The following is a 12,427-nucleotide window of genomic DNA, read 5'->3' as shown; positions in this document are numbered from 1 at the left end:
CCTCTCCCCTTAAAGGGGTGGGGGTGGGAGAGCCCTCTGGGGATAGCTCCTCTAGCTCCAGCCCCTTCCTGACTCAGACCCTATCCTTTTCCCAGTACAGGCTCCCTCCTTGCCCCTGCTTTTACCCCAGAGTCCTACATTCATCAGGGTTTGTTGTATTAGGTAAAGAGAGGAAAATATGGCTCAGCAGTGATACAGGGATGGGTGGTGCAGGAGCTGGTGGGTATTATGGGCAGGTACTGCTGGCCCCTAGGGTGGAAGGGTAAGAGGATAAAGGAAATGGCAGGGCAGGATGTGAGGTGAGGAGCAGGAGATGACTAGGGAGAGTAAATTCGGGGTATAAGAGGGAGGGAAGAGGGTGTCTTGCTCCTGGGAAGGGGGAGGGACTGGTTGGCAGCTCAGGCCTTCCTGGGGATTTCCTGGGGAAAGGAGTGGCCATGGGTTGGGGGGTGAGAGAGCAGGAATCGCCCCAAGCCCAGACTCCTAACGACCCTGCTCATGTGTCAGAAGCAGCTTTCTCCCGTGCTTCTCCCCTCCCCCAAGCCCTGAGCCTTCATTCAACCTCTATCCCCAAATTCCCACCATTCCAAACACAAAGTTCCTGCCTTTCTCTCCGTGTCTATTTCCCCATATGTACAATGGCGACATTCCCTAGAGGGTAAGAAAGGAGAGGCCAATAATGATTAAGAGACCATGAGTTTCCAGGGTAAGGGTGGGAGGATGGAAATGTTAGAAGCAGATAGAGTCTTGAGGAGTTGAGGAGGTATGAGAATAGAGACCTCTTGAGGGATGGTTGAGGGAAGGCACTACTGGACCTGGGGTCACCTTAGCCTCAGGTTGGAGACCCTGCTCAGATTCTTGGCAGCTGGGTGACCTTAGGCAAATCACATCCTCCAGGGGTCTTCGTTTGTGATCTCTGAGGTCCTGGTGGACCAACTCATTCTGTGGAGGTAGAGGGAGCCTAGGGGAGACACAAACTAGAGAGTGATGAGGGTTGAGGGGAGGAGAGGGGGAGAAAGATGAGAAAGAAAGCCCCAGAGGGAGGGTAAGAAAGGGACCCAAGCTTCTGGGAGAGAGTGGGAGTGGGGCCAGGAGCCCCAAGGGAATTGACTGGGAGCTGGGCCAAGAAAAGGGGGAGCCAGGAAGTAGGGGGGAGGACGTGAAGTGAGGAGGGGGAGCCCTGGGGGAGAACGGAGGCGGAATGGCTGTTCCGGGTTTGTGTGGAAGGGAGGAGGAAAGCTAAGGAAAGGGGAGCCTGAGGGAGGGGGGGATGGTAGGGGAGAGGAGGTGGTTTCTGGCACCTAAATCCGTGCCCTGGCCCAGGCTGGATCCTCCTCGTACAAAAGGAAAAGTCATTAACTCCTCTTCTACTGCCCTCCAACCCCACCCCCTGCTCCAAGCGCAACTGGTCGACCTTCAGATCCTAAACTCCCTGGCCCCCCACCTCCACCCCCCTCCCATTCATCCTCGCTATTGTCCCAGGTGAACCATTCCACGTCCCTAAACTTCAAATTTCCTCGCCCTAAACTCAATGGGGCTTCTCGAGCGTTCCTCCCTCAACTATTTCTTTTGTTCCTCCTTCTCCGCTCTAGGCACTCACTCATCTCCCTCAGCTCAAACTCAGCCCGGCTCCTGGGGAACTAGGGTCATCTTTAGGGACTCCTCCACCCCCACCCGGATTACGAATAACAGATTTAGGCGGGGGAGTAGCTCTCCCCTTGTTTTTGGTTGTTATTTTGTTCCTACTGGAGCTGGGGGGGGCGGGGGTTATCCCCCAACCCCACTTCCCCCCACCCCCAGCCAGGGCTGTGATAAACTCCCAGAAAAGGAAAGAAACAGCTGAGAGTTGGAGTCAAATTTAGGAAAAGAGCTGTGTCATCAGCTGGCCGAGTGCCTGGGATCTGACTGCTGGGGATTCCCCTCCCCCCACCCCACCCCCAATTTCCTTTGAAAACCTGAATTTTTGGAAGTAATGAGACACCCCATCTGCCTTCCCACCAAAGACCTCAAGCTACAGTCTGAGTGGCTCCGCCAGCTCAGCCAATCCCTGCTCTTCCCCGTACTTAAAGGCGCTGGCGGGGAGAGCCCGCTAAGGAGAATCCAACTGGGAAAGGGCTGGGGAGCCACGGAGAGATAGAGACTGAGACTGAGACACGGAAACGAAGAGAGAACTAGAAAGAGACAAAGAGCCAGAGAGAGAGATAGGGAGACAGAGAAATCCACAAAGTCAGAAAGTAGGTGCTGAGAGCCAAACGAATGGAGAGAGGACAGAAAGAGACATAGAAACAAAAGAGAAGGACCGAAGCTAACTGAGATAGGAAAGGGCAAAGGAGCCAGAAGAAGGGAGACCTGCCGAAAGCTAGGGCAGGGCCAGCCTCCGAAGAGTGCCTTACTCCCCAGGGGAGGCAGGGGTGTGTGTGTCTATCGGGGTGGCTCCCAGACTTACCTCTCAGTTCTGTGGGGGAATTTTCTTTATCTCTTTGGAAGCTCCCCAGTCCCTGTGACAATACCACATCCTCCTCTGGCACAGGTCAGAACCCCCAGGGGATTCCTGCTGAGAGGATCCTCCAAGAACCAGGCAGGGGGAGTCACTGGAGCCTCGAACACCCCACTCTCTTCCAACTACTGCTGCAGTGCCATGTCCCAGGCAGACATAGGTCCCAGAAGGGACTTGGGGAGAGCTCAGAGCAGCCCTCTGCTTCCTACTCCATCCCAGCCACTCCCAGGGCTGCTACTTCTGATGCTGCTGCTGCTAGATTCCTGCTTGTCTCTTGCCCAGCTGGTGGGCCTCCCCACTCAGGAGGAGGAGATCGTTTTTCCCCAGAGACTCAATGGCAGCATCTTTCCTGGCCCTGGCTCCCAGGGGCTCCTGTTATATCGGCTGCCAGCCTTTGGAGAGACGCTGCTGCTGGAGCTGGAGCAGGACCCTGGTGTCCGGGTTGAGGGATTGACTGTGCAGTACCTGGGCGAGACACCTTCGATGCTAGGTGGGGCTGAAGTGGGCACATACCTGACGGGCACCATCAACGGGGACCCTGAGTCTGTGGCATCTCTGCACTGGGATGGGGGAGCCCTGCTGGGTGTCCTACAATACCGGGGAACAGAGCTCCACCTTCAGCCTCTAGAAGAGGGGGCTCCCAATTCTGCTGGGGGGAGAGGGGCCCACATCCTACGACGAAAGAGCCCCACCAGAGACCAGGGCCCCATGTGCAACGTTGGGGCCCCGCTTGGGAGTCCAGGCCCCAGCCCTCGAAGAGCCAAGGTAGGCAGCTTCAGAGCCCCTGCTGCATGCACTCCACCATATCTGTCCCACTGACCTCCATTCATCCTTTCTCCACCCACCTGGGCCCTGCCTGCTCCATTTCCCCCTCTCTGTTCTTGCATTTCTTTCTCCTCTCCTCTCAGGGGTCACCAGTGATTCAGTTTGCCAGCCAGGCCCTGGGTGAGGACCCTTGGGGTTCTTTTCATGTCAGTCTGCTGACTTGCCTCCCCTCCAATCCTTTCCAGACTCTTTCTTGGCTAGAAGGCTGTGTCCAGCTGGTGAATATGCAGCAGTCATGGAAACCAGGGCTGGAAAGTAACCACACCTCCCTATAACTGGTCCTCAGGGCCCCTCTCTCCAGCATAGGGAGTCCCAAACTGAGTGCCTTGAGATCAGGCAGTCACCCTTCAGTCTCTTCTTCCTCTCCCAGCACTTTAGAGTTTCTTTGCTTGGACTGAAAAAGTAGCCCCCTCGGACCAAACCCCACTTCAGAAACTGGCAGGACATCTCTTTAGGTTGTCCCCTTCTTAACCTGGTAGACAATTGGTCTGCCTCTTTTCCTCCTTCCCTTCTTCTTTTCTTCCTAACCACCCTCTTCCCTTCCTCCCTCCTTTTCTCCCTCCCTCCCTTTCTTCCTCTAATCCAGACCAGACGCTCCCTCTCAACTCAGCCACTGCCGGATATCTGGCCCCAGCCCTGGCTGCTTACAGACTTGTTCCCCCACCACCACATAGCACAGACACGTTGCAACTCAACTTTCTACTCCACTGCTTTCAGGCCCCTTTCACAAATAGGGGGAGGCCCCCCCACATCTCTCTCAGGCACTCTCAGCTGTTCTTTCCCCTTGAGGCCCACGTGGCAGGGGACGTGGCACCCCCTTCCCCTCCCCTTCCCTAACCCGACAGCTGATGTCTCTGAGTAACCACAGGAGCCCCTTGGAGTTGGGGCAAAGATGGGAGGAAGGAGATAGCCAAGATAGGAGCAGAAACCCAATGGAGTCATATGGGTCCCAATCTAGTTTTGCTAGATTCAATCCCTTATAAGCAAAGGGGCAAGGATGGGGTGAAGAGGAGGGAAGAAACACTAGTGTCCCCGGATCCAACCCTCCTTTGCTCTGCTCTTCCTCCCAGCGTTTTGCCTCAGTAAGTCGCTTTGTTGAGACCCTGGTAGTAGCAGATGACAAGATGGCGGCATTTCATGGAGCTGGGCTGAAGAGATACCTACTGACTGTTATGGCAGCTGCTGCCAAGGCTTTCCGACACCCAAGTCTTCGTAACCCAGTCAGTCTGGTGGTGACACGGCTGGTTGTGCTTGGCCCTGGTGAGGAAGGGCCTCAGGTGGGCCCCAGTGCTGCTCAGACCCTTCGCAGCTTCTGTACCTGGCAGCAGGGACTCAACATTCCCGAGGACAGCAACCCTGACCACTTTGACACAGCCATTCTGTTTACTCGACAGGTGAGTCCCCAACCAATTCCTGTTTTCCCAATCCCCCCCTATACTGTTTTCTAGACCTCTTGTACCCCCAGTCCTCCACCACCCTGGTCCCCTAATGTTCTAGAGCCCCCAATTAATGGAGCTTGGTTCTGGCTCCTGATATATCTTCTATACTCCTCCAGGACCTGTGTGGTGTCTCTACATGTGACACACTTGGCATGGCTGATGTGGGCACAGTGTGTGACCCAGCCAGAAGTTGTGCCATTGTGGAAGATGATGGACTTCAGTCAGCCTTCACTGCTGCTCACGAACTGGGTAAGAGACATTTAGACACACTACTTGGGCTCTTCCTTGGATCTTTTTTTTTCCTTTGTGTACTTGCTTCCTTGATAACCTTGTCAGTTCCCATAGGTTCAAATATCATCCTGTAATTAAATTCCAGATCTATGTACCCAGCTGCCCTCTTTCCCAAGCTCCATTGTGGCATCATCAACTGCCTATTGGAGAGTTTAAACTGTATCATAGGCATCCCAAAGGCAACATGTTGAAAATAGCTCTTTCTTCTCAAACCCATTCCTCTTTTAAATTTTCCTGTTATTATTGAGGGTGCCGTTGTCTTACTAGACACCAGGGCTTGCAGCTTAGTGTCACCTCACTCAACAACTGTATATCCAATATTTCAGTCTCTACACCAGCCCTTGCATCCATGCCCTTGTCCCCTCTTCTTTCACATAGCCACTCTTCAGGTTCTCAGCTCACTTGGACTATATCACAATTCTCGATTGACTTCCCTGCCTCATCTCTCTCTTTCTTCCAATTCATCTTCCACAAAGACCTCAAAGTGGTTTTCCTAAATTGAAGAAATAACCATTTCACACTGCTCCCTCCCCCATATTCAGTAACTCTGTGGCTCCCTATTACTTCTAGGATCAAATATAAAACTCCTTTTGAGGACATTTAAAGCTCTTTGCTTTAAAGCTCTTTCCTACCTTCCCAGTCTTCTTACATGTTATTCCTTCTACATACCCCTCCCCCTTTTTAAACCTTTATCTTCTGTCTTAGATGTGATGCAAGTATCCTTTTCAAGGCAAAAGAGCAGGTTAGGGCTAGACAATTGGAGTTAAGCGAATTGCCCAGACACAAGAAGTATCTGAGGCCAAACTTGAACCCAGGGTTTCCGGGTCCTTCACATATTCTTCACTCCAGCATTATTGTTCTACTTGCTATTCTTCATACATGATCTTCTATTTCCCATCTCTGTACCTTTGCACTGGCTGCCCCTCATGCCTGGAATGTACTTTCTCCTCACCTCCCTATTTTAGAATGTCTTCTCTTCAAAGTTCAATCCAAATACTGCTTGCTACATAAATCCTTTCCTGAAGAGCTTCTCTAGCGGCTAGTGCTTTTCTTCTGAAACAAATTATTTTTTGTTCATTTTGTATATAATTGGGTGTATCTACATGTTACCTCCCCTATCCGATTATAAGCTTCTTTTTTTATTTTTTTATTTTAAAATTTTTTCCATGGTTACATGATTCATGTTTTCTCCCTCCCCCTCATTCCTTCCCCCTCTGGGAGTTGACAGACAGTTACACTGGGTTATACATACATACATATATATATATATTATTACTTGAACCCATTCCCATATTTAAAATGTAAGCTTCTTGAGGGCAGGGACTGTTTCTTTTATGTCCTTACATCCCAGGCAACCTACATAGGAGATGGCACATAAAGGTACCTACCAAATACTGGTTGATTGACTGATTTGTAAAATAAGAGGGTTCAAATGGATCAGCAGTTCTCAGATTTTTGCGTCCCAGGACCCCTTAACCTCTCTTCCCCCAAAATTTTCATTTGTGTAGGTTATGTTTTTGGATATTTACTATTTTAGAAATTTAAATATCTTCGTATTATTATGAAAATAGTTTTGGCTTCAAAGACCCCACCCCCAACGGATCTTGGAGACTTCCCAGATGTCCCAGACCACCCTTTGAAACTACTGGCCTAGATGACCACCAGGACTCCTTCCATTTTTAAGTCTATGGCCAGAGAGGTGGAGTAATTTGGCTAAAGGCACCTGGGAGATTAGTAACATAGCCAAGATTTGACCCCAGGCCCTGACTCCAAATTCTGTGCACTCTTTGTTACACCACCCACTTCCATATTCTAAAAAATATGAAATGAAGATATGAGTTAGAAGTAAAGGGACGTGTGTGTTTGTGTGTGTGTGTTTGTGTGTGATAGCAAAGATGTGACTTAGAGACACTGTAGGGCAGCAACCTGGGCTTGGAGAGTGATGAAATTCAGTTTGCAAACAGATGGCAGAAGTTATGGATGGAACCAGGTCTCTAGCAGTATTTTCACCCCTACAGGTCATGTCTTCAACATGCTTCATGATAACTCCAAGCCATGTGTGAGCCTGAATGGCCCTGGGAGCTCCTCCCGTCACGTCATGGCACCAGTAATGGCACACGTGGACCCTGAGGAACCGTGGTCCCCCTGCAGCGCTCGTTTCATCACTGATTTCCTCGACAATGGACATGGTCAGAACCCCACAGCAACCTTTTCCCTACACAAGTGAAAATTTGTGTCCTCTGTCCCTGTATCTCCTCTCAACCCTTCTTGGGTTTAATCTCTTGCTTCTTGAAAGACTCCCACTGCCTGTCTCCCAGGTTTGCTCCCCAAAGAGCTTTCTATCTAAGGGTGGGAAGGGGCAGAAAGCACAACCGTTCTTATGAGCTCCTGTTTTCCTGTGCTTGTGCCATTTGGCAGTCCCTAAGAGACTGGAATATCCCCAACCTTTTAGTGTCAGGATCTTGTCCCTGATGACTTGCTTCTTCTTTCCCCAGGACACTGTCTCTTGGACAAGCCCTCGGCTCCTCTACGCCTGCCTGTGACCTTCCCTGGCAGGGACTATGATGCTGATCGACAATGCCAGTTAACCTTTGGGCCTGACTCAAGACACTGTCCCCAGCTTCCCCCACCCTGTGCTGCCCTCTGGTGCTCTGGCCGCCTTAATGGCCATGCCATGTGTCAAACTAAGCACTCCCCCTGGGCTGATGGCACCCCCTGTGGACCCTCCCAGGCTTGCATGAGTGGCCGCTGCCTCCAGAGTGCTCAGCTTCAAGATTTCCATGTAAGAATCAAGAGAATGTGGGAGTGGAGTTAGAGACTAGGGGGATGACTATTGGCCAGAGAGTGAAGGGTTATGAGGGAAAAGGATGGAGAGGAAGGGATTACAGAGTGAGGGATAGAAGCATGGTGCTGAGATGGCACAGTGTGAGGGTGTATGGGGAAGGAAGAGGTGCTAATTCTTGTTTCTTTGCTCTTGTGCCTCTATAGACCCCACAGGCAGGGGGCTGGGGCTCCTGGGGGCCCTGGGGGGACTGCTCTCGGACCTGTGGAGGTGGTGTCCAGTTCTCCTCCCGTGACTGTACTAGTCCTGTCCCCAAGAACGGTGGCAAATACTGTGAGGGTCGCCGGACCCGTTTCCGATCCTGCAATACCCAGGACTGCCCCACAGGCACAGGTGAGGGGTGTGGGACAATGGAGAGATGGGCTGGCCCTCAGAAAATGTCCTATGGGCTCTAAGGGGTGGGGGATGGGATCGGTCTGGGTGTATGGGTAGTAGGACTACTCTATATCTGAGTGTCCCCCTATAGTTCTGAGGGGAAAAGAGGAAGGTACACAGGGATAGGCTCTTGGAGAACCTAGCCTAATACTGTGCCTGTACCAGGAGTGCTGGTGGTGCTGATGGTCTTACACAATGTATTCCTGACAGTTTTGGGGGGAGGTGTGGAGGTGGGGTAGAATTTGAAATAGTACTGGGAAGGCAGATGGTAAGTGGAGCTGGGGAGACAGATGGGGGAAGATCTCTAGGTCCTAATTATGTGTCCTGCGTCTGGGTATGTTACAGCTTTGACCTTCCGTGAGGAGCAGTGTGCTGCCTACAACCTTCGCTCGGACCTCTTCAAGAACTTCCCGGGGCCCATGGATTGGGTCCCACGATACAGTGGTGTGGCTCCCCAGGACCAGTGCAAGCTCACTTGCCAGGCTCGGGCCCTGGGCTACTACTATGTCCTGGAGCCTCGGGTGAGGATCATGGGGGTCATCAAGGGTCTAACGACTCACCCTACCCTGACAGATCCCATCTGACCTTATTTTCTGAAAACAAAGAAATAAAAACCAATGCCAAGGCAGACCATCTGTATGGAACAGGTGCCATCCTCACAGTAATATCTACCCATAGCTGCTTAGAAAAATAAACCACTAAGGGTTGAGAGGTGCCCCTCTCATCTTTTTAGCCCCAATTCTTGACTTAAGATCTTGTCTTTCCTTTGCTCTCTTCTTTTCTCTCAGCTCCTCTAACCAGCCTCCACAATTTTGGCGGGCCAGCTTCAGGGCTACTTTAGTGTTGTTGGTACCCAGCGAAGGAAGACACCCACTAGACTTTACCCTTCTTTCAGCACTAAAACTTACTCTTTTCTCAAACTTACCACTATCTTACTATTAGTATTATCAAAATTTACTATTGTCTCAAAGACAGCGAGGTGGCTCAGTAGATAAGAGTACTGAACCTAGAATCAGGGAGCCTTGAAGTCAAATCTAGTCTTAGATAATTACTAGCTGTGTGACCCTAGGCTAGTCACTTAACTGCTGTTTGCCTCAGTTTCCTCACCTGTAAAATAGGGATAATAGCATTATCTCCCCAAAGTGTTGGGAAGATCAGATGAGATTTTTGGAAAGCACTTAGCACAATGCCTGGGACATAGTAGGCACTCTATAAATGCTAGCTGTCATTAGTATCACTTTGTTGGCACGTTGGGCTCTTGCCCTCATTGCCAAGAGCCTCAGTGTGAACATTGTCTTCCTGAAATAATATGAGACTCCTGTTCTTTTCCCATCCCCACAAATCTTACCTCTGTCACCAGAGTTCCTCCCCTTCTTCTCCTCAGGTAGTAGACGGGACTCCCTGCTCATTGGACAGCACCTCGGTCTGTGTTCAGGGCCGCTGTATCCATGCTGGCTGTGACAGGATCATTGGCTCCAAGAAAAAGTTTGACAAGTGCATGGAATGTGGGGGTAATGGCTCAAGCTGCAGCAAGCAGTCAGGCTCCTTCAAGAAGTTCAGGTATTAGAAAATGTCTTCTCCATCCTGCTCCCAATCATAGACCTCATAATATGGAGGTGGGATGGGGCCACAGTAAAACCGAGACCCCTTTTTCTTGTCCCCCCTCTTCCCTAACTCTGTCCTCTTGCATCCTCTCCCAGGTACGGATACAATGATGTGGTCACCATTCCTTCGGGTGCTACCCACATTCTAGTGCGGCAGCAGGGGGGTTCTGGCCCCCATAGTATTTACCTGGCCCTGAAGCTTCAAGACGGCTCCTATGCCCTCAATGGCGAATACACGCTTCTCCCATCTCCGAGCGATGTGGTTCTGCCCGGAGGTGCCAGCCTTCGATACAGTGGTGCCACTGCAGCCTCAGAGACGCTAACAGGCCACGGACCATTGTCCCAGCCCCTTACCTTGCAGGCCCTGGTAGTAGGGAACCCCCAGAATCCTCGTCTCCGCTACAGCTTCTTTGTACCCCGGCCTGCCCCTCCAGCCCCTCGGCCCACCCCAAAGGACTGGCTCCGACAGCGTGCACAAATCCTGGAGATCCTCCGGCGGCGCCATTGGGTGGGCAAAAAATAACCTCACTCTCCCAGGGGAGCAGCCCTGGGCACAGTGGGGGCACACAAATGACTGGGTGGAGGGGTCTCTGAGGAGCTGCCTCCTATTGGGCACAATAGGAAAGCGGTAATAAAGGCAGGACCTACCCCTTTCCCCCCATCTTGCAGGCTGGCCCTGCCCTGGGCTACCTGATTAAGAGAGGCAGCCTGGCTACTATGTGACTGGGTTCTAGTAAGTCTAAGATGGGAGAGAGTCCCTCAGTGGCCACCCATCCCTTCTCCCAAGCTGGTCATAGGAGTTGGGGAATTGCAGGGTGGACCCCAATTGTATTTATTTGATATTTATTCATTGGTTTGCAAGGGGTCAGCACCAGGGAATTGGAGGGAGGGAGGGTAGAAAATTGTCCCTCTGTACACAGCATTTGCCCTACCAAGGGATCAAGTGTTAATGGTGACAGGCATGAGAGGTGTGTGTGTGTGTGTGTGTGTGTGTGTGTGTGTGTGTGTGTGTGTGTGTCTGGGTATGTTTGTGTGTATTCCTGAACCACTCCATTCCCTAAAGGAGAGGCAAAGGGGGTGACAGGAGTGTGTAGCACGAATTACTATGTTTTCTAATAAATTTAACTTCATTATTTATTTACTGGGCAGCAACTATGTGCTCATTTTGGGAGCTGAGGGCTGCCACCCCTTCCCCCAATTATGCCTGGAATGCATGGGGTCTGGGACTTAGGGTTGACAAAGCCTAGGCATCTGGCCCCTTTCTTGCTCTCCTCCCCTCCCAGGGGACTTCAGAGCCACAGGATACTAGTGTTCAACCATGCTTCCTTTCTGTTACCACTAACTATCCCATCCCTGCTCCTGCCCAGCTCTTCCTGTGGGCAAAGCCCTGTCCTGGGTGCTGAGGGGAAAATGCAGAGGAAGGAGAATCCCCATAGAGATTTAGAGATGGAAAAGACTTAGTACCTGCCCTTTGGCAAGTTCCTGGGTCTCTTGGGAGAGGCCCAAATAAAAGGCCACAAACATAGTTGATGAGAAATGACCATTGGAACGTCATCAACAAACAGACACCAGCGATACAAAGATGTACACAGGGGTTAAGACAGAACGGACTCAGGGGAGCTGGAAGAAGGCTTCCTCAGGCATGAAATAAGAAAAGTCAGCACTCAAAGAGGCAGTGGGAGAATTCGAGAGGAAAGGGTGAAGTGGGAGTGGGGGAAGGACTTGGCCAGGCTGGAGTAAGGTTCAGAATGTGCGAGGGGTAAGAAATGGGTTAACAGTACGAAGACTGATCCTAGGGCAAGGGTTCTTCACCTGGGATCTGTGAACTTGTTTTGTTTTTATTTTAATATTTTGATAACTGTATGTCAATATAACTGGTTTCCTTTGTAATCTATGTATTTTATTTTGTATATTTAAAAATATTATTCAGAGAAAAGGGTCCCCATGCTTCCCCAGACTGCCAGAGGGGCTTGTGACGCACCAAAGATCAAGACCTTTTGCCTATGGGAATGGAGGTGGTTATCCTGTGGAGGTGGGGGTGGGAAAGGGTGACTGGAGAGGGGTCAGGAAAGAAAGGGGGGAAAATTGTCTCATAGGCAGCTGGGCAGAGCTAGCCCAGCCTGGTACCAGGCTGTTGCCTTGTACCAGTATTCGATCTTAGAGCCAGCCATAACAGCTCCCACTCCCTCTGGATGGCTGGAACTGGGGCTGGCCAACCCATCTCAACCGGTCAGTCCATGCTACCCAAGTTCCTTCCCTCTGAATAAATCCCATCCCTCCCCTCCTCTTCCCTCCCCTGCTGTCTGACACAAGTGGGAACAGAAAAGCAGAAGGAACAGAAGGACAGCAGAAATAGATGCAATCTGAGACCCCTTGATGAGTGCTAATATATACTGGTCGAACCCTGCTGTGCAGGTACTGGAGGCGGAGGGTGTGGGGGGCAAGGAAGGAAAGGAGGAAATGAGAAAGAAAGAAATTACAAAACAGTCACTTGCCTTGCCCGAGAGGGACCTACCGAGAGCTGATATAATGTACATATAAAAAGGGGGAGACT

General features: G+C 51.1%; 1 protein-coding gene across 1 annotated transcript; it reads left to right on the top strand.

Annotated features, from left to right (window-relative positions):
- Window positions 1–2,118: 2,118 nt before the first annotated feature.
- On the top strand, window positions 2,119–10,459 carry ADAMTS4 (ADAM metallopeptidase with thrombospondin type 1 motif 4). The gene is made up of 9 exons (XM_044675834.1): window positions 2,119–3,262; window positions 4,393–4,716; window positions 4,878–5,010; window positions 7,071–7,241; window positions 7,548–7,834; window positions 8,041–8,227; window positions 8,615–8,790; window positions 9,654–9,829; window positions 9,970–10,459. The coding sequence occupies exons 1-9, from the start codon at window positions 2,639–2,641 to the stop codon at window positions 10,394–10,396; spliced, it is 2,505 nt and encodes an 834-aa protein (XP_044531769.1). The 5' UTR covers window positions 2,119–2,638; the 3' UTR covers window positions 10,397–10,459.
- Window positions 10,460–12,427: the final 1,968 nt, after the last annotated feature.

Source organism: Gracilinanus agilis, chromosome 4, assembly GCF_016433145.1.
Source record: "Gracilinanus agilis isolate LMUSP501 chromosome 4, AgileGrace, whole genome shotgun sequence".
Classification (NCBI taxonomy): Eukaryota; Metazoa; Chordata; class Mammalia; order Didelphimorphia; family Didelphidae; genus Gracilinanus; species Gracilinanus agilis.
Note: the sequence above shows the minus strand (reverse complement) of the source record. Positions and strands in the feature narration are given on the sequence as shown.